Here is a 26,414-nt window from a genome sequence, read left to right on the forward strand (position 1 = left end):
CCATCTTCCTGACAGCCTCCCAGTGTCCCTGCTGTTCCTTCCTTGCTCCAGGCAGCTGCTCCATTTGTTTGTTTGTTTGTTTGATTCTGAATCAACAGTGCCTCATGGATACGAACGGAACTAAGATAGTGTAACTGGTAACATTCCAAACCACTGTTGCCAATTCTGGAGATTTTGGTCTCTGCTGGAGCCAGTCTCCCATGACAAGAAGCTCCAGCCCTCAAGCAAATGTGAGCTCTGCTTTAGGAAAACTCCCTCTATTCCGCTGCCTTCCCCAATTCCTAGTCTGAGCTTCCTGGGCAAGAACAGCCAACTAGAGATGCTGCAAGGAAGCCCTCAGAGCTTTCACTCTGTCCTTGTTCCCCATGGCAGGGGTGTGTGTGTGTTATCCAATACATGCAAAAAAGATCCCAGCAGCTCAGGATAGTTGGCTCCATTTTCCCCATCTCCTGTGAAAAATGGGTAGATCTCCTCCCTCCCTCTCCAATCCATCCCTGCAACTCCAGCCCTGGGGTTGGTTGGGATAATCTCTGGAGCTGTAGGAGGGGCAGAGGTAGGGGCAGATGTGGGATGCACAATTAATTACTAGTCTGAGGGGTACAGAATGAATGACTGAATTTTGGGGTTTGCATGGAAGCTGGAAGCTTGACATCATCAAACAGCATTTCATACAAACCCATGTTGATTTTAGCTGGGGCTTCTGCAGCAGGAGCCATGTGGGAGAGATGTCAAAACTCTGACCCCCCCCCCCCCCACATTAGGAGTCGGGGGGGGAGTTCAAAAACCAAAAGACAGACCAGAAAACACAATATCATTTTGGGGCCAATCTCATGTATTTGGGGGGGGTCTGACTCATGGCTTTTGAACTCTTGGGTTGGCAGTACTGCAGATTCAACTGGAAATTAACAAATTGGTGAGTAGAGGAGTAAACAACTCCAAAAGTCATATTAAGAGGCTAATAAGGCAAGACAAGTTTTGTATTGGGGCTATGGGATAATTAGTTAAAATATTCAGTGTGGCCTCCTCGTCCTTTTGAAATAATATTTTGGCTCTCAGGCCGAAACCACTGGTCTACGTAATGTCTGTAATTTATTGATGTTATGCCCTTCTTTGCCCTCTGCTTTTCTGCATCAGGCGCTTAGTTCTAGGAGGATATTTTTTGCTGCTGATCCTTCCTATCTCTTTAGTGGGGATGTGTGTGTGTGTTTTTAAACCTGTGACTTGTTGCCAATATTTTACCAAGGATTCCCCACAAAAATCCCCCCTTTGCCTGTGATAAACCCCTTGTACTGGGCTGAGAATGCTTGCAGGGAGGAGGGGTAAGAAACTGGGAAATCTTACTTGGGCTTCCTCTGTAAACAAAAGCTCTTTCTCCTAACCAAGGACGGAGGCAAAACAAAGAGAGATGAAGTGGTTTTGCATTTGGTTCTTGAAAAATATGGGGGGTGTACTGTGCTGAATTTGTGTACTTTCAAACGTTGCAGGTGGGCGTATAGACACCTTGGCAGGGGCCCTGGAGCTATCCTCATCTTGGAAAGAGTTTACCTGGTGCAATTTGGCATATTCCAAAAGCAAAGAATGTGTTTTACAGAAATCGCTTTTGTGCCGGCCCGAGGGACAGGATGTGGCAGGCAGCTGGTGTCCCAGCGTCCAGAGAGAGGGGGTGGCAGTGGTTCCATCGCAGAGCGGGCAATCACCCCAACTCCCCACGTCACACCAGAGCAGCGTTTTCACAATGGGAGCCCAGAGCTCCCGCCAGCAGCACGCCCCAGAAAAACAAAACCCTGCTTGATCCCATAGCAGCCAGTAAACCAAACCCGATTGGCTTTCGATTACGTTTATCTGGTCCACCGGCCAATCAAACTCTCTTCCGCCCACAGCGTCACAGAAATTAGAGCCGGAAAAGACCGATTCGGTCACCTCGTCCTGCCCTAGGCCCGGCTCTGATAGGGAGCGGCCCGGCTATTTAATGAGTGACAGCTCAACGCCCCGCTCAGACGGGAGCGCTCTAGGAGCCGGTTTGAACCTGTTAGCCTGTGAGGCGGCGGCGGCGGCGGCTGCTGCTGCTGGGCGGTTTAACTCTTCTGCTCTCGGCCAGGTAACATTGTTGTGATTGGGGGAAAGGTTAATTAACGCAGCCAGCGAGGGGGGGTTGCATTGGTAAACCCAGAGGGGTGAATTGCTCGTGCAGAGGAGGGATTTGCTGGCACAATCGAGGCTGGTGCAAATGCAACGTTGCCCCCTCCCCCCCCCCCCAATCCAGCTCTGCCAATGCACCTCCGTATTCCTGGGCTCTTCGGGGTCCGAGCGGCTTGCCCGGAGCCGGCCGGCCATGCGGAGCGCGGGCGGAGCGTGCGCTGGTGACGCCAGCCTGCGGGGAGGGAGGATGCTTTGTAGGTTCTCTCGATTTGTGATGTGAGTCAGGATTTGAGGTCAGCTATACTGAGGCACGCCGGCTCGCCGAACAGAAGTGGGAATTCGTAGCGCTCCTGATCTCTCTCTCCAGCCGCATGAAAGCCACTTGGGACAACTGAAATTCCTCTAGGGGCTGTTACTACCGTGTGTGTGTGTGTGTGTGTGTGTGTTTTACAAATAAGACATGTGAGCTGTGCAGTGTAAATGATGGGGCAGGGGGATTGGTGCTTGGGAAAATAGCATATATTTTTTTAAAAGTTACTTTGCTAAATGAGCAATCTCTGAGGTGCTGTTCAGTAACGCCTTTATGAAGGGGGAGTGTCTTCAAAAGAAACAGATGCCATTCAGAGCTTAATTTTTTTCAGAGGTGCTCAGAGCCATAATGCTATCTAGTCACCCTATCCCTCGCTGACCAGATGACAAGGGTAAGAGAGCCTCAAATATCAGGACTGTCCCTATAAAATTGGGACATCTGGTCACCCTAGAGTGGGAGCTGCAGGTGCTCAGCACCTCTGAAAATCGAGCCTCGAGACAGCATTGTGTTCAAGGCTGTGCCAGTCTAAGACGTTGCCATGTACAATAGTTACCTTTCGCTTCATTGTGAGGCACAGCCAAATATGCTGTGCTACAGTTGGCCTGACCCTGCTGTCCTTATGAAGGCTAAAGTCCTTTGACTTCAGTGGGACTGGTGTGTGCATCAGGTTTGGGGGTCAAATGGGTGCAGTCTGGGGAATAAACAAAAGTTATCAGTAAAAAAATGTGGGTGGGGGAGTGGGAATACATGTAAAGGCTATCTGAGATTGAAACCTGAGCATTTTGCGATGAGAACATTCTTAACTAATCAAAGTGATGTTGAAAATAGGCTGAAAAGGTGGAGTGGGAGATGAAACCATCCATGAATACTTGAAAGGTGCAATGTCCAAAGAGGAAAGAATCTATTCGGTGTGGCACTATAGGGTATCAGTAGCAAGACATTACTCAAAAATTCCCCCCCAACCCTTCATAGACATCAGGAACAATTTTTTTTTATAAGACGGAGATCAGTTATATTGGGGAATATTCTCCTAGGGAAAGTGATGCAAGCCCTATGGCTTGAGTCACTTAAAACTTAACTGAACAAAGCACTGGCCCTGTGGACAGGCAAAGGATAAAATTTTCAAAAGTGTCAAAGTCCTAGTCTCAAAAGTGACATAAGCGCCTTGTAAATCTCTGTCTAAGGGGTTAGTTAGGTTTGGGCACCTAACTCACTTATGCTGAAATTTTCAAAGGTGCCTGAGTGAGTTGTATGCCCAAATCCACCTAACTCCTTTGATTGGGATTTACAAGGTGCCTAAGTGCCTAAATCACTTTTGAAAATAGGATTTAGGCTCCCTTTGTCACTTAGGTACATTTGTTAAATCATCCAAGGTAAAAATTTTCAAATCTGGGCGGCGGAGGAGGGGAGAGACAATCTCGACTTTTATGACTGTCAATCCTGAAGCTTTCAAATTCAGCTACTTAAAAAAAAAAAATTTTAATTCTGATAAAAGATCATCGAGTTCACTGACTCTGAAAAGTGTATATCTTCACTTGTGACAAATGGTAGTGTTGTGTATTTAGATACTAAATATACCTATGTGATTACAGAAATACAGAACTGTTCTGAAAATATTGGAAAAGTCCACTGTGGCTTAATAGAGAAAGTATGGTGTTTTTGTGTTGGTATCTCTTCATAGGAAGTAATGCAATGGCCTTTTAAAATAAGGAGAGAACGCAGTTTTGGAAAGCTTAAAAAGGCAGTTTAATTTTTTGTTTCAAATAGAGGGCCTGATTCACCTTTGTCCTTCACCTTGTGTTACGTGTATCTAAAATGCTACCAAATCAGAATGGCAACAGTGATGAGCCCATTTGACCCAAATGTGTTCAAATCTCTGCAGTGGGAGGACTATGCAAAATTAAAAATAATAACAAAACCATGGCGATATACCTATCTCATAGAGCTGGAAGGGACCTTGAAAGGTCATTGAGTCCAGCCCCCTGCCTTCACTAGCAGGACCAAGTACTGATTTTTGCCCTAGATCCCTAAATGGCCTCCTCAAGGATTGAGCTCCCTACCCTGAGTTTAGCAAGCCAATGCTCAAACCACTGACCCATCCCTCCCCCTATGGCAAAATGTTATGTAGGCAAAATCCTGTATTTGTTCATGTAATCCAGATAACTGCAGGTGCAGAATGCTTCCTGACCAAGCGCAATTACCTGACTTTCTCTAACCAGTGCAGAGTTTTGTCTCCACCACTGATGAGTATGAGTACTCCGCAATGCACAAACCGTTGACTTTTATTCTCTTTATAGCATCTGGGATATTTTGCATGTGAGTGGTTTCTAAATGAACAGCATGTAGCTGGGCACAGAGGCAGCTGATCTTTTCTCCACTTTCTGTCATTTCCCTGGTCTTCTTCCCTACAGGTGACATTGCCTACTTCACCCAGGGAGATAGGGTCAGTGTCTCCCAGAGAAGAAGCCAATCAGTAACTTCCATCTCTCTGAACCCACATGTAAGGATGTCGGGGATCTTGCTTTAGAGAGCTAGAGTCATCAATTTCTTGCTCAGCCCCAGCAGGTGGGGTTCAGAGGCTTGGGTTTTGGTTCCTCTTTCTCCTTCACTTCCCATATATCAGTTTCTTCTAATTATGAATTGCTGATTGTTCCTCTGTTATCTTGTCTCTGCATTCTATCCCTGCTGCTGTAACTGCTTCATTCCATGGTTGCGTCTGATCTATAGTACTGTGACATCCTGCTCCTGCTCTGCAATGCACCTCTTTTCCCTCATCCCCTTCCAGGCTACAATTACATGACTCCCAAGATCATATTTATTTTCACTGCTCCAGCCACGTCACTTCTCTTCTCCGATCCTTCACTAGCTTCTGTTCTTCAGCACTAAGTTCAAGCTTCTCAGATCTGAGTCCCCACTCTTGTCACAGCTGTTTAAGTCTAGTGTAACTTCATTGGCTTCACTGTGTGTAGCAAAGTGGAACAACAGACATCTCATCTGTAAGATGCAGCTCCATCCTTGCATCTACACCTTAATATAAACTCTCATCCCGACCCCAATTGCTGCTTAAACTCCTCCACATTTCCTAGCGAGCCTCTTCTCCCCTTGCGCTGGGCTTTGTGCCTTCTACCATGCTGTCCTCTTCACTTGGACAGACTCCACATGTCCAACCCACTTCTTCAGTGAAGTCTTTCTACATTGGCAGTATCTCCTTTATTGTTATTGTTTCCTACCTGTATCATATTTGTCTGTAAGCTCTTCAAGACATAGACTGTGCTGCCTAAACAAGTCTCTGCAGAGGTGGGGTTAGTGGCTTCTTGGAATATCTGGGAGGCAAACAGACTTCTCTCTTCTGAAGTGCCTCATCGGTATCTCACACAGCTGGGAGGTGATTCCCAACCCAGGCTGACAGATTCACATTAGGTCAGCTCAAGCAAGCATGCTAAAATAGGAGTGTGGATGTTGCGGCACTGGTGAAGGCTTGGGCTAATTACCGAAACTCGGGTCCAGGAGATTGTGTGGGACTGAACTTGGGTAGCTAGCCTGAGCTGTAACATCCACAGTGCTATTCTTGGCGCACTGTCTCAAGCGGACCTAGTGTGAGTCTGTCTGCCTGGTCTGGGAGGCACGTGCCCAGCTGCCATGTAGACCCTACCCAAAGAGGCAGGGTTGGTGGCTCACTTTGTTGACAGCATTGGCATGACTAGTCGTCGGTGTAGTTCCTTCCTGTGGCAAGACTCTAACTGCCTTTTCTTTTCCTGCAGATAGATTCATACTGAGGCCATGATGTTCTTTTGACAGCAGCTCAAGCCTCTGTGCCTGGGGGTTTGTGCCAGTGGAATGCATTTGCAATAGTTCAGGTGAGGAATTACTTCCATATGTCACTCTAATTTTTTTAGTTAATTATTTCAGTATTGTGCTGATATTTAAGGAAACCTATTTCCACCCCTCCCCTCTAAATATAATAACGATAATAGTGTATATAATTTACTGAAATCCATAGTTACGCCCAAGACTAATTTACCTCTGGGTGGGTTCAATCCTTCTCTTCCCCCTCCACCCCCCCGCCTCTATCCCTAAGTGACTTGTGTTGGGCTCCTGCGGTGCCCAATTCAGAACTGACATAAGGGGGTGCAACTTTCTTGCCTTTCTGGTCACATCAGGTCTGAATTTCAACTTGTAAATCAGTTGACCAGTTCCTGTGGATGATACAATCCTTTGATCTCAACAATAAACGTTCAGTATCTAGAAAATGAACCTTCTCGTAAAGAGCCCATGGTTTATACAGGTTATAGTGCTAGAGGAACTTGCATGATATATTGTTGTGGGCAGCATATTTTTAAAGTCTCTGTAGGAGGAGACCACTGAAAGGGAAGCACTCTTTTTCCCCTTTCCTCCAGAGGGAGAAGTGCTTTGTGGCATTTTTTTTCTTAGAACATTGGGCTCTCAAAGAGATGGCTTAATATTGTAAGCATCTTGCTTGCAATTTATGGAGTCACACGTTTCAATCCCATCAGGGTTGACTTGAACTTTCTGTAGTACACACCTGATTTCTATGAATTTAGGGTGTGTGTGGAGTAGGACATGTGTCGATGAGATTCAGAACTAAGTTCTCCTAATTCTCTATGGAGACTTATAGAAAAAGGGCCACAGATCTGTAGAGCAGCTGTTTTACTCTGTGACCTTCGTCTTTTGTTTTCCCCTCCCACTTGTCCATCTGGTTTCCATTCTTTGAAGAAGTCTGCAGGTTTCCTGTAAAATGCTTTGGGACCCTGTGGAAGCCTGCCTGGAGCTGAATGGCCTATGCCATGAGCTTGACATCAGATAGTGGGTTACTACTGAGGAGCACCTCTCCTGTGGCAGCCTCACCAGCACCCTTCCTGAGAGGGAGCAGGCAAGCCACCTTCACTGGCTTGCTGGCTCCCAGTTCGTCAGTGTCTCCTCCTGGCTCTTCTAGGCCCCCACGGCAACTAGTTTTGTTGGTAACCTGGCCTGTGTGGGTTTTCCTTGAGCTGAGGGGTGTCTGGGGTTAATGTCTTCAGCCAGGAGCAGAGAGAGCCCGATAGACCCCATTGCAGATGCTTTGTAAATGTAAGGTAAAATTGTAAGATCTTTAGGACAGGGACTTTCTTGTTCTGTTTGTACAGCACCTAGCACAGTGAGGTCCTGATCCATGACTGGGGCTTGTATTGCTGTAGCAGCTACGAATAGTAACCAAACTGAACTGTGTAGCTGGAAGAAGTGCTTCATGGTACCATTCTGTTATGTCTGTACATTTTGTTCCATGAGGGTGGTTGAGAATTCTAGCACACCGTTCAGTGTGATCACACTGTTGTAGTCAGCAGCATCAAAACACTGATTCCATTTGGTAATTTAGCCCATCCGAATAGCTGATGAAGACCTAGTCTGCAAAGCTGATGTGTTTTGTGCTGTTCAGAAGGCAGTGGAATGCATGGTCCCTGGCCCACACCATTCATAATGTAAGATCAAAAATGGCTGGAGACTTTTGGGGTTCCCAGCCTGAGAGACTTGGGGGCTGAGCCCCCAAAATTCCAGTCAGTGTTCATGGAAGTTGCAGATGTTCAGCACCTCTGAAAGTTAGGTCTCAGGTATCTCAAGCTGGGCACCCAAAAATCTGTGGTCACTCTGGAAAATGTTAGCTGAACAGCACAATCCATCTCCCACTGAAGATAAGACTCCTGTTGATGAGGCAACAGATAAACAAAAAGAGAATGTGCTGTGTTTTGATAGCTTTCCTCTGGATGATGTTGTTAAAATTCAATAACTCCAAATTTGCCTGATGCTGTACAAGAAATCATAGAATATCAGGGTTGGAAGGGACCTCAGGAGGTCATCTAGTCCAATCCCCTGCTCAAAGCAGGACCAATCCCCAAACAGATTTTTGCCCCAGATCCTAAATGGCTCCTTCAAGGATTGAACTCTCAACCCTGGGTTTAGCAGACCAATGCTCAAAATGCGGAAGTGCTGTGGTCCCTGTATGAACATCTTGCAGTCTAATCCATGGACACAAAGGAAATTAGATTTACTTGGAAATCAAGAGGAAGGAATAACCAGTGTCTTCTGTGGGCTTTATTTATTTAATTTATTTAAAAAATAGGCTCACTAGTTATGTGCATCCTAGAATGGCCTTAATAATGTGCTCAACTGCCAAGAATGTGGCTGGATGAGTGGGAGGGGATGATTTTCATGTGTATGTCCACACTACCCGCCGGATTGGCGGATAGCAATCGATCTATTGGGGATCTATTTATCGTATCTCGTCTAGACATGATAAATCGATTCCCTGAATGCTCTGCTGTGGACTCTGGAACTCCACCAGAGCGAGAAGCGGAAGCGGAGTCGACAGGGGAGCTGCAGCCATCGATCCCGCTCTGTGAGGACGGGAGGGAAGGTGATCTAAGATATGTCAACTTCAGCTGTGCTATTCTCGTAGCTGAAGTTGCATATCTTAGATCAATTTCCCTTCTCCCCCCCTCTCCCCCCAGTGGGGAATGGGAGGAGAGTGAACATAGACTGGCATAATGGTCAGAATTAAGGTTGTCTGGGGAACAATGATGGAAACACTATCAGATCTGTAGACCAAGGTTGCACTATATGAGGACTTGAGGGAAGTCTGGATGTCAGATCTGATTGTATCTCTGCTGCTTTAATTAGTGTAGCAGCATGACCTAAGTGGGTTAAAAATTACAGGTTGGGTGGAAGAAGTGAACACTAAGGGAAGGTGGTGGTCACTTGTTATGTAGTGAGGAGGAAAGAAATGCAAAGGCTAGCAATCGGCACAGAGGACACAAGAACTTCCTTCAGTGGACACAACACTTAAAGTACATACAACTTCATTTTACTTTACTCTCTAGTGACATACTCATTTCATATCTCTTGTCTAGATGGATCAACATTAAATGCTAGACTATAAGCGGAGCGAAGCCAGAATCAAAATGACTAAGTGCAAACTTGTTCTGTTAAGACATGGGGAAGGAGCCTGGAACAAAGAGAATCGCTTTTGCAGCTGGGTGGATCAGAAGCTGAGCAGCGATGGGATGAAGGAAGCTCGCAACTGTGGGAAACACCTCAAAGCACTAGGTTTTCAGTTTGACCATGTGTTTACATCCATCCTAAGCCGTTCTATTCAGACTGCTTGGCTAGTGTTAGAAGAGATGGGGCAAGAATGGGTTCCCACCCAAAGTTCATGGCGTCTGAACGAACGCCACTACGGTGCACTGATAGGTCTCAACAGAGCCGAAATGGCTCTGAACCATGGTGAAGAGCAAGTGAAAATATGGAGAAGAAGCTATGATGTTACTCCACCTCCCATAACTGAATCTCATCCTTACTACAGAGAGATCTATAATGATCGCAGATATAAATGCTGTGATGTGTCACAGGACAAACTCCCAAAGGCTGAAAGCTTAAAAGAAGTTCTGGAGAGACTCCTTCCCTATTGGAATGAAAAGATAGCACCAGAGCTGAAAAGCGGCAAAATGGTCCTCATATCTGCTCATGGAAACAGCACTAGGGCACTGCTCAAGCATCTGGAAGGTAAAGATCTTCACAATCTTTCTGCTTTAGTAGTAACAGTAACCAGGCTTCTGTTTTGTTTAAAAAGTGGTCTTCTATGCTGATCCAACCCTGGTTTTGCATTTGATACATAGAGCCAGTTTTGCCACACTTGCAACAGTACACTGGCTTAAATGGCAAGCAGCTTTTGATCCTATAAGATAGTTCTATAAAACAGTGCAAGAGCTTTAATATCTGTGGTGTCGAAGGACTAAATAAGTTGGTCTCTTGAACAAAAATCAGATGGGAGGAAGGCAGTGCAACACAATGTGTTTGCTTTATTTCTTCATCTTCTAAGTGATTAGATTTACAACAGTGTAAAAAAGGAGAGTAACCAATTCAACTTCGGTGGAGTTAATGGACTCCAATGTGACCAAGATCAGAATCTGGCCCTGTTTTTTGTTCTGTTTTGTTTCCCCTCTGTCCCCTATTTTACTACGATGATTGATACAAACAGATTTTATACTGGCTTTTTTTTTTTTTTTCCCACTCACCATATCATTAAAGTGCTTGGCTAGAAGTGTGTGAGGGGAATACTTATCTGTTACTGTGATGTATATCTTTTAAGAGTAATTGCTCATGACACATCACTGATAAGTCAGTGTTGTATTGACATACTGTGTCGGGTAGATGCTTGTTAAAACATTCATCTATACATATACTATCCTTTCCCAGTGAACAGCTAAACTTGCATTCCTGGACCTTGCAGAGGTTTGCTGATTCCTTTAGGGGCTGAGGAGGTGTGAGCTGGGATAGACCAGGGCCAATTTTGGGACAGGCCTTTTTATACAGACATGGGTCCAAGTTTAGGTCCTGCAGAAACTAGCACAATCCACCTTCCTGTTCTTCAGTTACAAATGTAGGTCCTGGTCACAGTATGACCACTTTTTTTTTTTTTTTAAACCATGATTTTGTAATCTGCTAGAGGTGTAGTCACCTCTGCTGATTGCAAGTAGGTAGACGCGCTGTGTAACACTAGCTTGTATCATCAAGTCCATGTTTGTGTATCTGCACCTAACTGCACTGCCCAACATCATTTTCTTTCTAGGACAGTTTGGGCAAGTATTCTCACCAAAGTGTGCAGAGAACATACACTCCCTGCTCTCTGGATACCACTCTAGGTGTATTCTGGAAAGTACTTCACAGAGCTGGGAAGGAGATTGCTAAACCAGTTATACTCACATGGTATGGATGTCTTGTGCCCACAAAAAAAGTGCACTGAATCAGTTACAGGAAAACAGCTGTGCCAGCCAACCCACTGGCAGGGGGGATATACTGCTAGTTGAGCACAGTTCCTGCATAACTTTTAACCACCTTGTATGCAGACACAAACCATGTTCAGAGCCACTATGTCAGTGACTAACCCTACAGACTATATAGAATGAGTTTGTAGCCAGAGTCTCTCCTGCACCAAGTGGATCAAGTGGAGATGGGGGAAAGCCGACTGCTGCAGAGGAGCGTGTGGATCGGACACAGACTTCTCTTAGGGGAGAGTCTGATGATAGAGAATCTCCAGGTTATAGTCAGGAGCAGAGGACTGAGAAGTATAATGTAAGGGCCGGATCAGATGATAAACAGTCACATAAAAGAATCTGGCACATCAGAAAAAGGCAGGCTAATAAACAGGGACAAGTTTTTAAAGTGCTTGTACACAAATGCCAGAAGTCTAAATAATAAGGTGGGTGAACTAGAGTGCCTTGTGATAAAGGAGGATATAGATACAATAAGCATCACAGAAACCTGGTGGACTGAGAGCAATCAATGGGACACAATCATTCCGGGGTACAAAATATATCGGAAGGACAGAACAGGCCGTGCAGGGGGAGGAGTGGCACTATATGTTAAAGAAAGTGTAGATTCAAATGAAGTAAAAATCTTAAGCGAATCCACAGGTTCTATAGAGTCTCTATGGATAGAAATTTCATGCTCTAGTAAAAATATAACAGTAGGGATCTATTATCGACCACCTGACCAGGACAGTAATAGTGATGATGAAATGCTAAGGGAAATTAGAGAGGCTATCAAAATTAAGAACCCAATAATAGTGGGGGATTTCAATTATCCCCATATTGACTGGGAACATTTCACTTCAGGACGAAATGCAGAGATAAAATTTCTCGATACTTTAAATGACTGCTTCATGGAGCAGCTGGTACGGGAACCCACAAGGGGGGAGGCAACTCTAGATTTAATCCTGAGTGGAGTGCAGGAGCTGGTCCAAGAGGTAACTATAGCAGGACCGCTTGGAAATAGTGACCATAATACAATAGCATTCAACATCCCTGTGGTGGGAAGAACATCTCAACTGCCCAACACTGTGGCCTTTAATTTCAAAAGGGGGAACTATACAAAAATGAGGGGGTTAGTTAGACAAAAGTTAAAAGGTACAGTGACTAAAGTGAAATCCCTGCAAGTTGCGTGGGCCCTTTTTAAAGACACCATAATAGAGGCCCAACTTCAATGTATACCCAAAATTAAGAAAAACAGTAAAAGAACTAAAAAAGAGCCACCGTGGCTTAACAACCATGTAAAAGAAGCAGTGAGAAATAAAAAGACTTCCTTTAAAAAGTGGAAGTCAAATCCTAGTGAGGCAAATAGAAAGGAGCACAAACACTGCCAACTTAAGTGCAAGAGTGTAATAAGAAAAGCCAAAGAGGAGTTTGAAGAACGGCTAGCCAAAAACTCCAAAGGTAATAACAAAATGTTTTTTAAGTATATCAGAAGCAGGAAGCCTGCTAAACAACCAGTGGGGCCCCTTGACGATGAAAATACAAAAGGAGCGCTTAAAGATGATAAAGTCATTGCGGAGAAACTAAATGTATTCTTTGCTTCAGTCTTCACGGCTGAGGATGTTAGGGAGATTCCCAAACCTGAGCTGGCTTTTGTAGGTGACAAATCTGAGGAACTGTCACAGATTGAATTATCACTAGAGGAGGTTTTGGAATTAATTGATAAACTCAACATTAACAAGTCACCGGGACCAGATGGCATTCACCCAAGAGTTCTGAAAGAACTCAAATGTGAAGTTGCGGAACTATTAACTAAGGTTTGTAACCTGTCCTTTAAATCGGCTTCGGTACCCAATGACTGGAAGTTAGCTAATGTAACACCAATATTTAAAAAGGGCTCTAGGGGTGATCCCGGCAATTACAGACCGGTAAGTCTAACGTCGGTACCGGGCAAATTAGTTGAAACAATAGTAAAGAATAAAATTGTCAGACACATAGAAAAACATAAACTCTTGAGCAATAGTCAACATGGTTTCTGTAAAGGAAATCGTGTCTTACTAATCTATTAGAGTTCTTTGAAGGGGTCAACAAACATGTGGACAAGGGGGATCCGGTGGACATAGTGTACTTAGATTTCCAGAAAGCCTTTGACAAGGTCCCTCACCAAAGGCTCTTACGTAAATTAAGCTGTCATGGGATAAAAGGAAAGATCCTTTCATGGATTGAGAACTGGTTAAAGGACAGGGAACAAAGGGTAGGAATTAATGGTAAATTCTCAGAATGGAGAGGGGTAACTAGTGGTGTTCCCCAAGGGTCAGTCCTAGGACCAATCCTATTCAATTTATTCATAAATGATCTGGAGAAAGGGGTAAACAGTGAGGTGGCAAAGTTTGCAGATGATACTAAACTACTCAAGATAGTTAAGACCAAAGCAGATTGTGAAGAACTTCAAAAAGATCTCACAAAACTAAGTGATTGGGCAACAAAATGGCAAATGAAATTTAATGTGGATAAATGTAAAGTAATGCACATTGGAAAAAATAACCCCAACTATACATACAACATGATGGGGGCTAATTTAGCTACAACGAGTCAGGAAAAAGATCTTGGAGTTATCGTGGATAGTTCTCTGAAGATGTCCACGCAGTGTGCAGAGGTGGTCAGAAAAGCAAACAGGATGTTAGGAATCATTAAAAAGGGGATAGAGAATAAGACTGAGAATATATTATTGCCCTTATATAAATCCATGGTATGCCCACATCTCGAATACTGTGTACAGATGTGGTCTACTCACCTCAAAAAAGATATTCTAGCACTAGAAAAGGTTCAGAAAAGAGCAACTAAAATGATTAGGGGTTTAGAGAGGGTCCCATATGAGGAAAGATTAAAGAGGCTAGGACTCTTCAGTTTGGAAAAGAGAAGACTAAGGGGGGACATGATAGAGGTATATAAAATCATGAGTGACGTTGAGAAAGTGGATAAGGAAAAGTTATTTACTTATTCCCATAATACAAGAACTAGGGGTCACCAAATGAAATTAATAGGCAGCAGGTTTAAAACAAATAAAAGGAAGTTCTTCTTCACGCAGCGCACAGTCAACTTGTGGAACTCCTTACCTGAGGAGGTTGTGAAGGCTAGGACTATAACAATGTTTAAAAGGGGACTGGATAAATTCATGGTGGCTAAGTCCATAAATGGCTATTAGCCAGGATGGGTAAGAATGGTGTCCCTAGCCTCTGTTCGTCAGAGGATGGAGATGGATGGCAGGAGAGAGATCACTTGATCATTGCCTGTTAGGTTCACTCCCTCAGGGGCACCTGGCATTGGCCACTGTTGGTAGACAGATACTGGGCTAGATGGACCTTTGGTCTGACCCGGTACGGCCTTTCTTATGTTCTTATGAGTTAGAGCTGGTTACAGCTCCCTGATTATGAAGCTACAGCTGTCCAATCCTCATCATAAGTTAGATTAGCCTAGGGACTGCTGTAAGCATAAATCAGCTGTGTATGGTCCCTAAGGCTCCATACGTACTACAGCAGAGAAATAACAGCCGAGCAGAGTTGCACCCCTCTGGTCACACCCCAACATGCCACTTTCTTTTCTGATCGAATACTCAATCTATACTTGAGCAAAACTCCCATTGAAGTTAAATGTGGCCATGGGGGAGGCCTTACCCTCTGAGGTGCTGACCCTTTCCTGAAAGATGTTGAGCCCCTTGCTCTCACTGGCTGGAGTCCTGCCTGAGTAGATCCTGATTCTGCTGTCTTAAGTCACAGATGAATTTGTGTGGCCCAACAATTTTGAGTGGCCGCTGTCTTTTTGGGTGACCAACTTGGGATATCTTGGACCTGACTCTTTTCAGAGGTTCCAAATACCTGCGGTTCCCATCAATTCAGCTTGAGTTGTGGGTTCTTGGCACACCTGAAAATCAGACTCATGATGTTTGAACCTAGGTATTAAAAATCCATGGCTGCTTCTGAATGTTTTGGTTATATTGACTGCTTTATCTTTTGAGACTACAGCTGAATATACCTTGATTTAAGCCAAGAAGCTTTGAACGGAAGTAAGTACTAAAAGATTTTCCTTTCTTAGGTTAAGACAAGTAAAATAACACATAGTTAATCATTTCAGAGAAACTTTCAGCAAAAGACTTTCCTAAAGAGGTTTCGCTGACTCTTCTTATTTAAAAAAAAAAAAAAATCTTTGAAGCACAGCTGCTTCTAAATCCAGGCCAAGTAGTCCCTTGGACATGAACATTGCCCTCATTATGGTTAATTACAACAAAGCTTGAAAGGCTCAGGCTTGCTAACCATGTTACAAAAAAACAAAAAACCTGCTCTGGAGCTGCAGACTTTCCTGGCTGACAGGGCTTAGCAGGATGTGTTGAAATGCCTGAAAGATCTGTCATGATTTCCTTGGAAGATGGCTTTTAAAAAACAAACAGCCAAGCATTTCTGCTGAAAACAATATTTAACACAGATTGGGGGACACACTCCCTTTCCTTTCTCTCCCCACCCCCCCCTCCCATGCATTTGGAGGTGAAACAAACCCCTGCACAGAGAGATGATTAGTGTTTAAGTGACACACAATTCCTCAGCACAGGAGTGAATTTCACCCTAACTAAACTGTTTAAAAGCTCTCATTTCTACAGCATCAACTCTTCAATAACTCCTTCAGGCCCAGTTTTATCCTCAGTGCAATTCTCCTGATGTCAGTGACAGATAAATATGGCTCTGTGGTTTGTGTGATCCTGCCCATTAATGCAAAGTGGGATATAAAATTGTCCTCCCTAAGAGCATGTGCTGTTTGTGCCCTGTTCAGGTAATCTGTGACAGTGGTAGATGCCTTTTAGAACTACTTAAGGGAGATTTCCTGATGCTCACAGTGCAGCTAGGTGTCAGCTCCCATTGAATGTCAATAAGTCTTGGGTGTCCAACTTCTGTTTATGCTTTTGAAAATCTTCCCCCTTAAGTTCCTTTTTTCCTCTCTGTTTTGTGCTTGCTGGTTGAAGCTTCTTGCAGCACCCTGGCTGCCTGTAACTGTGTATATCTACATTGTGGTTTTGAGAAGAGGGGGAAATAAAAATAGAAATTAATGAAAAGGACATACAGCATGTGTTTAAGGGCCAGAGATGGTGATGCTAAGATTTAGTAGCAGTACAGCAGTCTGACTTCAAAGGCTGGATTCCCTTCATTGCTTAAGCGTGAAGCTGGGGTGCATACAGGACTTTGAGGACCTTCTATAAGAGCCCCCACCATGGAAACGCTCCCAGGTGTAGTGCTTACTACTGTGAGGAGTCTTGCAGTATAATTTCAAGGGGACAACTTGCAGAGGGGCTTGTGGAAAAGAGACTGCAGCCCCAGGCTGTTAGCTTTGCCGTGCAAACCTTACATAAGGAACCTTCTACATCCCTTCCCAGCCGACACTTTCCTCCCTGTGGGCCCACTGAGTGCTCCTTCTGGATACAGGTACTGCAGGAGCAACTGAGTTTCCCTTTCATGTGGATGAGAGGGGAGAGCCACATATGCATCTGGGAGGCATTGTTCTCTGCTTTGCTCCCCACTGATATGCAGCCTCCTCTGGCGTAAAACCCAGTCCCTGTTTAACAGTATTGTGCAATTGTCAGGACAGGCAACAAAGCGGGCTGGGTTGCCTGCTGTCAGACTGGGCCAGGAAAATCAAGCTCTTGGGCTGGGCTGTCACCAGGAGAAGACAACGACTTACCAGAGTCTGAAGCAGTGCTTCTCAATTGGCATGCAGGCAGCATAGCACCTCCCTTTGTCTTCTGTGCTCAGGACATGATGCTAATGGGGCTGACATGTATGTGCAGGAAGGGCACATGTGCAGGGAATGATCTGTGGGTGAACCCTGGCATGACAGAGTGTGGGAGGCTAACAAGTGAGCCAGCCCTCTGATCACTTAGGGCAGGGGTCTCAAACTCAAATGACCCCGAGGGCCGCATGAGGACTAGTGCATTGGCCTGAGGGCCGCATCACTGACACGCCCCCTTGCTGCCCCTGGCCCCACCCCCAATCCACCCCTTCCATGAGGCCCCGCCCCTGCCCTGTCTCTTCTCCACCTCCTCCCCTAAGCGCGCGGCTCCCCGCTCCTCCCCCCCTCCCTCCTGGAAAGTGCTAAGCGCCACCAACAGCTGTTTGGTGGCTTGGCGGCGGGGCACTTAGGCGGCGGGTCCCGGAACAGGGGGCCCCCCACCGCCGAAGACCGGGCTGCGCTTCGGCGGCGGCCGGTCCCGCTTCCCACCCCGGCCCTGGCGGGTCTCGCTTCCCTCCCCCACCCCCCGGCCCGGCCCTGGCGGGTCTCGCTTCCCTCCCCCACCCCCCGGCCTGGCCCCGGCAGGTCTCGCTCCCCCCCCCCCCCCTTACCCGAGCGCGTCTCCGGCGAGGCCTGAGCTTCATCCCGCTCAGAGCCGCGTGGTGAGGGGGCGGGGCTGTGAGCTCCACGCCGAGCGCAGCGCTCAGCCCAGAGCTCCCAGCCCCGCCCCCTCCCCACGCGGCTCGGATCGGGGCGGGGCTCAGGCGCTCGGACGGAGACGCGCTCGGGTAAGGGGGGGGTAAGGGGGGGAGGGAAAGGCTCCAGGAGAGGGGCGGAGGCGGGAGCCTCTGCTTTTCTCTTGGGGGCCCGGGGCAAATTGCCCCCTTTGCCCCCCCCTCTGGGCGGCCCTGGGGAGCTCCGCGGGCCGCAGGGAAGAGCTCCGTGGGCCGCATGTTTGAGACCCCTGACTTAGGGTATGCCTACACAGCAAAGGAAAACCCAGAGCTGGCCCATGCCAGCCAACTCAGACTTACAGGACTTGGGGACTGTTTCATTGCTGTGGAGACTTCCAGGCTCAGGCTTGAGCCTGGGCTCTAGGACTTGGCGGAGTGGGAGGGTCCCAGAACTTGGGCTTTAGACTTCTGGGCTCAGGCTACACAGCAATGGAACAGCCTCGCAGCCTGAGCACCAGGAGCCTGAATTTGCTGGCATGGGCTAGTAGTGGGTTTTTCTTTGCTGTGTAGATATACCCCTAGGCACCATAAGTTCCTCTGGAGAAGGCTGATTGGGGAATGTGATTAATTAGCTTATCAGTCTGGGGACTGATTAACCAATTAACCATCAGCTGAGTAGGAGGTGGAAGGAGATGACTGGGTTAGGAGAGCTCAGTATGCTCTGAGATCCCAAGGGAGGAGATCTGTTTCTCCACCTCTGTGGGAAAGGGTGAGAAACCACTGCAAATACTTTCCTGCACAAGATGTATTCAGGTTGGTGAGACAATAAATGTGAAGGTGCTATGCACTGGAGAGTCTGAGTGGTTTCTGGGCATCAGAGGGTGAGGACAGAGCATGCCCTCTTACACCTTGCTCTGGGCCTCTCCAGGGCTAGCTTATAATTGTCATTGTTGGTCAATGGCAGATTGAGACTATTTAAAGTTTGGCCTGCAGGAGAAAATTTTAGAGGCAAATATAGTTTCCTTAAAGAGGATGTTGCCAGGACATTGGCTTTAACACCCCACCATGTGCTGGTACTATGAAGGGTTCTTTGACCACCATACGTGGTCAAGGCATCAATGTCACAGTCCATCTGAAAGGTAGCACTGCCATCCCAGCACAATGATGGGTCATGTCTTCCCTCCAAGCCTATTTTTAAAAAAAAATCTTATGGGTGATGGGAGTGAGACCTATTTCAACACACCTGAGGGAGTTCTGCGCCACTGCACATGCACAGAATTTGTCCCCTGCAGATTTCTTTGCTTCCCTGCAGAAAAATGACTTTCTGATGGGGAAGCAAAGGGAAGACACATGAGTGGTCATGTGACCCTCCCCAGCAGTATGTTTCAGGTGTCCAGGGCAGCTAGCAGAGAGGTAAATCACTGTGGGGCAAGAGGTGGACTGGAGAAGACCTGGCTGGTGGCTCCTACCCTGTGCTGGGCTCAGCTGCTAGTCCCGGCTGGGCTGGAAAGGGTAGGACTTCCTCTTCCCCTGTACAGCATGTTGGGCTGTGTCAGACCCATGCCCAGATTTCTCCCCTGGCTCTAGGAGGAGCAAACTCTCCCTCCCCCCCATCTTCTCCCCCCCCCCCCCAGCTTCCTGCCCCCATTGCTCCTTCAGCTGCAGGGGGAGGGATCCCTGTACAGAGAACTGCTCCCCCTTCCGTCCAACCTTCATGCATCCAGACCCCCTCATACCTAGACTATCCTGCTGAGCCTTAGTCTCCTCACCGCACCCAGAGCCACCCCCCCCCAAAAGCCCCACTCCCCCAGCATCTGGACCCCCCTCAAAGTCCCATAATGGTTGCACCCAGATCCCCCCTCTACCCAGGTCCCCCACGGAGCCACCTGTACCCAGATTGCCCCACACAGAACCTTCTTGCCCCACACGTGGATCCCCCCCACACTAAGCCCTTCCACACTTGGATCCTGCTGGGCTGAGCCTGCCTGCTGATACCTGGTGCACCTGGCACAGAGGGGCAGGCCCAGTCCTTGCGCTGGGTCGGAGTTGGGTGCAGCCTCACCGCTGAATCTGTGTCCCGGGGGTGTGGGGAAAGCTGCCCAGTGATCTCCCACCTCTGTGTGGCCAGTGGCCTGTGCTCCTCAGTGCCATGCTGGAGCCTCCACACTTATTTGACAAATACAACTTGCAGAATTTTAAAATATTTTATGTAGATTTTTTTTTTAATTTTTTGGCACGGAATGCCCTCGAGTGTTCTATGTAACTTGCTACATTAATGTAAATATGTCCGTTATTTTGCCTCCTCGGTTTCACTAAAGCAATCTGAGTACCATAAAGATTAGTAGCCAGATTCTGCTATTATACCAGTGTAAATCCAGATTTTTTAATGGAGTTCTCTGCAGGGGGCCAGATTTGGATCTTAATTACACATACTGCCAACAGGAATAATACATTGGAGCCTCATTTAATAATCTAAACATCCTTGGCCAAAATCTGCACTAGCCATTAATGGGGTTGCAACTGTGTGCAAGCTGTCAGGGAATTTGATTAGTACTGTGCAAAACACTGTACATTCTGTCTGAAGAATCATGTCCCGAAGATACAGTTTAGGTGCAAGGACTGCTTAATTGGGGCAGATATTTGGTGTGGCTTTTATGTTTTGTTTTGCTGTAACCATAGAGATGGAAGGAAAGGAAAAGCTTGTAGACAGTAAGACAGTGACCTCATAGAGGTTCTGAAATACGTAGGTTGCTTATTAAAAGCAGATGAGACAAGCTGGACTGACTCTTGAAAATGAGTCACTTTAGAAAGCCAGTGCAATCAGATGCCCATCTACAATATTTTCCTAAACAGAAATGTTTCAGAGCAGTAATTTGTATGGGTTACCCATTAAACAAAAGTTAGTCAAACTCCTGTTCCAATAGTGATTTCTGCTTATCCAGCAAGTGCTGTGTCCTTGTTCCCTTGCGGAGGGAATCCTCAGATGCTGCAATTCCATCACTCTGACAACACAAGGTTGCCTAAAGGGTCTGGACCAGAGGCTGGAATCTGGCTCCAAGGGTGTCCTTAAGCCTGCAGGTTGAAGTGTACTGCAAAGGGGTAAATCTTTTATAGGAACCAACCTCAAACAAAGGTTTATTTCTCGTACATTAAAGAAGGATAATGGCATAAGAAACCTTTAACACTTGTGCAGTCCAGTGGGTTTCAGTGGATCAAATTTGGTATCATAAATGTGCTTGGAAATTAGCTCTGATACAACATTGCAATAACTTATTAGACCTTCTCTTTACAAAGTAAGGATCACTTACTTCACCTGCTCCTGAAATGGGTGCTGCCATGCTGCCATCACTGAGGTGGAATGTAGTACCTGTTTAACAGTGTACAAAAACATCACACAACACTGTGGGACAGGAAGTAGAAAATAGAATGCCCACTTGAAACTTCAGGAGGAATTTTAGGTAGGCAGATTGCAAATATTTGGGTTAGACTCTCCCCAAGACACAAGTGCTATACTGTAGGATTGCAAGTAGGGATGTAAATACCATTAAAAGTTAACCGTTTAAGCAATAACATATTTTTTAAATGGTTAACCGATTAAAGGGCTGGCTGGAGCTGCTTGGGCCAGCTGGCGTGGGGGTTAACGGTTAAGGCGGGTTAACTGGTAAGACTAATGCTTTCTGGTTAACATTTTACATCCCTAATTTGCAAATGACCATGAGTGGGCAAAACCTTACTCTTAAGACTCCTGAAAGACCACATCTCTAGTAACACTGTACCCACTAACACTGTGCTGGGACACTGGCTTGGTATTAACTCTGAGGAATGAGTACTACCTACTGAATCATAAGTATTATTTCCTGCAGCACCTAGGTATTCTTGGAGGGCCAGTGTTCAACTACTGACCTTATCTTACCCTGCTTAGATGGGGAGAGAGGATGGGATCTCAACATGGACTGGTATGGATGCAGAAGTGCAGTGAAAGGTCACTTGGCTTGTGTTACTGTGTGTGAAGTAACTGGATAGCAGCTTTAGCTGACACTTATGCTAGTCAGAGTGGCATGTTTCCAGTGTCCTGATTGCTGTTCAATGTCTTAGCCAGGCTGGCTGGCTGGCTGGAAGTGCTCTTGGATTTTATCTGTGCAGTTCCCAGCATGCAACTGAAATGGGTGCCCAATGTGCTTAATAAATATCTTTTTCTGAGTAAAAGGCTTCCATGTGCAAACACTCTCATTGTGGTAAAAGTAATCACAGGTGTGAAGCACCTCTCTTGGATTTCTTCCTTCTTCTCTCCTCAACCTTCACCTCTCACCTTTGGCTGTGATCTTGTTGGGTGACCGCATAATCTAAACAGTCTGGGCATTTCTTGGTCTGTGGAGTAGACGTAGCTTCTGTCGGCAAAACTTGTGTCCACTTGGGTGTGAATATTCCACCCACCTGAGCGTTGCAAGTTACACCGACATAAGTACTTGTGTGCACAGGGAGAGCTTCTGCTGCTTGCTGGAGGTGGGCTTTTTATGTTGACGAGAGCTCCCGTCAGCATAGTGTGTCTTCACCAGATGTGCTGTAGCTGTATCGGTGCTGAATTTTAGAGGGGGGGACACAGCAGTTCCTCACTTGTAGAAGGCCAAATTCTCCATGTTTGCAAGGAAGTCAGTTAATCTGCACATGTTTACATCGGGGTGACTTTGGTTTATAGATTATAAAGTGCTTAAGGATCCTTTAGGATGAGTGCCATGTGAATTTTTGAAATCATTAGCATTACAAACACATAACCTTGAATACAAGACACATGTCCTACAGCCTTTATTTAAATGAAGAATACAGCAGCCCAGAGTTTTAGAATTCCCATGCAGAAAGTTTATTGACTTAAGAGTATGCTCTCGGAATATAGTAGTCTCTTTTGAGGTTCTCGGAGCTGTTGCTTAGAATTCTTCTGTTCTCAGTCAGTGTCGTACTGTCTTACAGACTGACTTTGATCAGTTATAGGATAGTGAGTGAAGCTGTCAAACTTTGGTGCTTGCATTTTGCAAGGGTTTATATGAACATCTCTCCAGCTGCATATGTCCTCCTGAATTTTGGGGTTTAAACTCAAATCAGTCATTTGCAACAATAGTCTTGCTTTAGTGCACACTGAAATCACAAATGAGATTTGCTCATGATCTGTGAACTTTACTTTTTTTTTAATTAAAGGAGTGTGCAGTTGTGGAGCGATATAAGTATCCTGTTAGGATTAATCTGCCATCCTGTTCCCATGGGCAAAGGAATTTTATTGTTTAACTGCTCTGAAAGTCTCTCAAACAATGGAGAGTTTTAAATTAAGTGAAACCTTCTTTATGAAAGCAACTGATAGTTCAAGTTGTGATCAGTGTTTTTCTTGCACTCATGGTAACAGTGCTGCTATGAATGTCTTGATTGTTTATATGCTGGTCATTCCCTTCCACCTAATGTGAAAATCATTTGTCAATGTATACCCCTTTGCTCTGTGAGAACTGTCTGTTTTCTTAGCTGCTCACCTGTACTTTGCCTCTTGTCCCTTTGTCCATTTGGCATGTTAGTCTGTTTAGAAAGTTGGTGGTGTTTATTTTCTGAACTTGTATTACTTCAGGCTACCTAGCTTTCCAATTACAATCTGCTTCTGTAACCCCCTTTCCTAAAGGGGATCCAAGACATTATCAACAACTTACTCTCTCTTGCACAGATGTTTGTGGGGCGGAAATGTATGTGTAGACATGAGGCAAAATTTTCACAAGTACGTACACGATTACTTAGTCATATAGGAGCCAAAGGCTATGTCTACACTTGAAGCTGGAGGTGCAAATTTCCAGCTCTAAAAATAGCGTAAAACAACTAGTCCCTTCAACTGCTCACCCAGCTGTGGCTACACTCTGCTTTTAATGCGCTAGCTTGAGCAGAGCTAGCGTGAGTATGTCTCCAGGAGCTGGAATTTACACCTTCCAGCTCAAGAGTGTAGACACTGAAAGTCAAGGGGACTTAGGCTCCAAAATCACTCAGATGCTCTTGAAAATTTTACCCATTATGTAGAAACAACCTGCAATGACTCTCTGGCTACATTTAAATCCTGGTTTTGAGCTGTCTGTTTGGTGTGTGCGGGCCCATGTGTGTTTTGGGAAGGACTGATTGAGGGTTTTTTCTAGTGATTTATGTGACCAGTACAATACAGCTTTATTGTGTAGTCTGTCTTATAGAATCTCAGTCCCCAAAATGCTTCAGAATTAAAAACAGGTGGACTTCAATAAAACTAGGAGAGAGAAATGGCCATCTTTTGTAGAGTCAACCAGGTGGAAAGAGAGAGGGGAAAACTGCTCCAGATGGCGGCAGCTGCAGAAAAGACCCATCACTGATTGTCTGTGGCAGTCAGTGCAAACACGTGGAGACAGAAATAAGTCTCCCTTTACTCTAGCAATTTTCTCACTGTTGATCTGGCAGCAGTGGGAGCAGTAATGTCGGGTGGGCACAAGTATTCTTACTACCATGTTGTCTAGGTCTGGCACAAAAGTCTGCACCTGGCCTACACTAAAAGTTAGGATGACCCAGCTACAGTGCTCAGGGTGTGGAAACCCCCCCCTCCTGATGGATGTAGTTAAGCTGACCTAACCCCAGGTATAGACAACACTAGGTCAACAGAAGAATTCTTCCATAGGCCTAGCTACTGCCTCTCAGGGAGGTGGATTACCTTTGCTGGTGGGAGAATCCCTCCCCTTGGTGTCGGTAGTTTCTACACCAGTAGTTTCTACACAGTGCAGTGGCACTGGTGCAGCTATGCTGCTGTAGCGTTTCAAGTGTAGATAAGCCCTGGTACTGGTAGCACTGTGGTGGAGTTGTATCAGTGGAGGCCAAGGGTATGGCTACAGCTGCACTGCTATCACACTTCCCTTTAGATACCAGCAGTGCTTACTGGAGGGGTTCTCCCATCAGCATAGATAATCTGTCTCCCTGAGAGGCGGTAGCTAGGTTGATGGAAGAATTTTTCTGTCAGCATAGTGCTGGGTGGGGTGGGGTGGAGTGTCTGTGGTTGGGTCAGCTTAACTCCATTGCTCGGGGTGTGGATTTTTCACAGCCCTGGGACCTATGCCACTGTAAGGTCCCAGTGTAGGTCTGCCCTAATAGCGGGAGAATTAAGTCTGCCTTTATAGACAAGGTTTATGAGAGAAGCTGGAGCATTCAGGGTTTTAAAAACAGGGAGGGTAATCTTGAATAGTCCCTTTTGAAGGGACTGACAAATTGGTTGTGTAGCAGAGGTAGTTTCATACTGCAGTTGCGCCTTTGGGCACCAATTAAGGCTCAGTGCCCTGCCCTACTATGCACTGTGCAGACATGCTGTGGAAGGCAGGGGAGGGAAGTCCCTGCCCAAAACAGTCTCCTTCGAGAAAGATGTGTGTTCTGCCCTGCCTCACTTATGTGGCCTAAAGGGAGCAAAAACTGATTTCATTTCTTCTGCTGGGAATTCCCCCATTGACATCTGTGATGGGTTGGATCACAGAAACCCCCCTGGGAGCTGCCAACTGATGTGTCAAGACTACCTCTGCTCCTGTTGTCCCTGCCAGCTCAGGACTCCAGCACCCTGTCTTGCTGAGCCAGACACGCCTGTCTGCTCCAGCAAAGACACAGGGTCTGAATTACTTGCCCCAAAGCTGCAGGTTTACCTGAAAACAGCTAATAGAGATGTGCTTGTCTTTAACACTCAGATGCCCAACTCCCAGTGGGATCTAAACCCAAATAAATCCATTTTACCCTGTATAAAGTTTATGCAGGGTAAACTCCATAAATTGTTCGCCCTCTATAACACTGATAGAGATGCACAGCTGTTTGCTCCCCCAGGTATTAATAAATACTCTGAGTTAATTAAGTAAAAAGTGATTTTTATTAAATACAGAAAGTAGGATTTAAGTGGTTCCAAGTAGTAACAGACAGAACAAAGTAAGTCACCAAGCAAAATAAAACAAAACACGCAAATCTATGTCTAATTAAACTAAATATAGATAATCTCACCCTCAGAGATGCTTCAGTAAGTTTTTTCCTCAGATTGGACACCTTCCAGGTCTGGGCACAATTATTTCCCCTGGTACAGCTCTTGTTCCAGCTCAGGTGGTAGCTAGGGGATTCTTCATGATGGCTCCTCTCCTCCCTTTGTTCTCTTCTACCCCTTTATATATCTTATGCATAAGGTGGGAATCCGTTTGTCCCTCTCTGGGTTCCCACCCCCTCCTTCTCAATTGAAAGACACCAGGTTAAAGATGGATTCCAGTTCAGGTGACATGATCACATGTCACTGCAAGACTTCATTGTCCACTTGCCAGCACACAGGTATACAGGAAGACTTGCAGGTAAAACTGCCATTTGCAGACAATGGCCCTAGTTAATGGGAGTCATCAAGATTCCAAACCACCATTAATGGCCCACACTTTACATAATTACAATAGGCCCTCAGAGTTACATTTCATATTGCTAGTTTCAGATACAAGAGGGTACATTTATACAAATAGGATGATTACACTCAGTAGATAAGCTTTGTAGTGATACCTTACAAGAGACCTTTTGCATGAAGCATATCTCAGTTACATTATATTCACTTATTTTTATAAAACCATATAGACTGCACAACGTCACAACATCCTGTTCAGGGCAGCCAAAACTGCAAACCACCGTGTTACTGCCCTGCCTCAGTATGAGTGAGCTTTGCTGCCGCTGCTAAGCTAC

The 26,414-nt window shown here is 45.8% G+C and overlaps 1 protein-coding gene across 8 annotated transcripts in view; it reads left to right on the forward strand.

Moving 5' to 3' along the window:
• Positions 1 to 26,414, forward strand: part of BPGM (bisphosphoglycerate mutase) — a 48,907-nt gene that overhangs the window by 17,102 nt on the left and 5,391 nt on the right. For 2 of the 8 annotated variants that reach the window (XM_044992114.1, XM_044992115.1), the window contains exons 1-3: positions 1,919 to 2,098; positions 6,211 to 6,306; positions 9,352 to 10,003. In XM_044992114.1, coding sequence (XP_044848049.1) covers positions 9,367 to 10,003 — 637 coding nt within the window. In that variant the 5' untranslated portion in view covers positions 1,919 to 2,098; positions 6,211 to 6,306; positions 9,352 to 9,366. Of the gene's footprint in view, positions 1 to 1,918; positions 2,099 to 2,523; positions 2,562 to 3,084; positions 3,104 to 4,930; positions 4,950 to 6,210; positions 6,307 to 9,351; positions 10,004 to 26,414 lie in introns of those variants that run through there. The other 6 variants (XR_006574120.1, XR_006574121.1, XM_044992133.1 and 3 more) reach the window with 5 other exon arrangements.

Source organism: Mauremys mutica, chromosome 1, assembly GCF_020497125.1.
Source record: "Mauremys mutica isolate MM-2020 ecotype Southern chromosome 1, ASM2049712v1, whole genome shotgun sequence".
Lineage (NCBI taxonomy): Eukaryota > Metazoa > Chordata > Testudines > Geoemydidae > Mauremys > Mauremys mutica.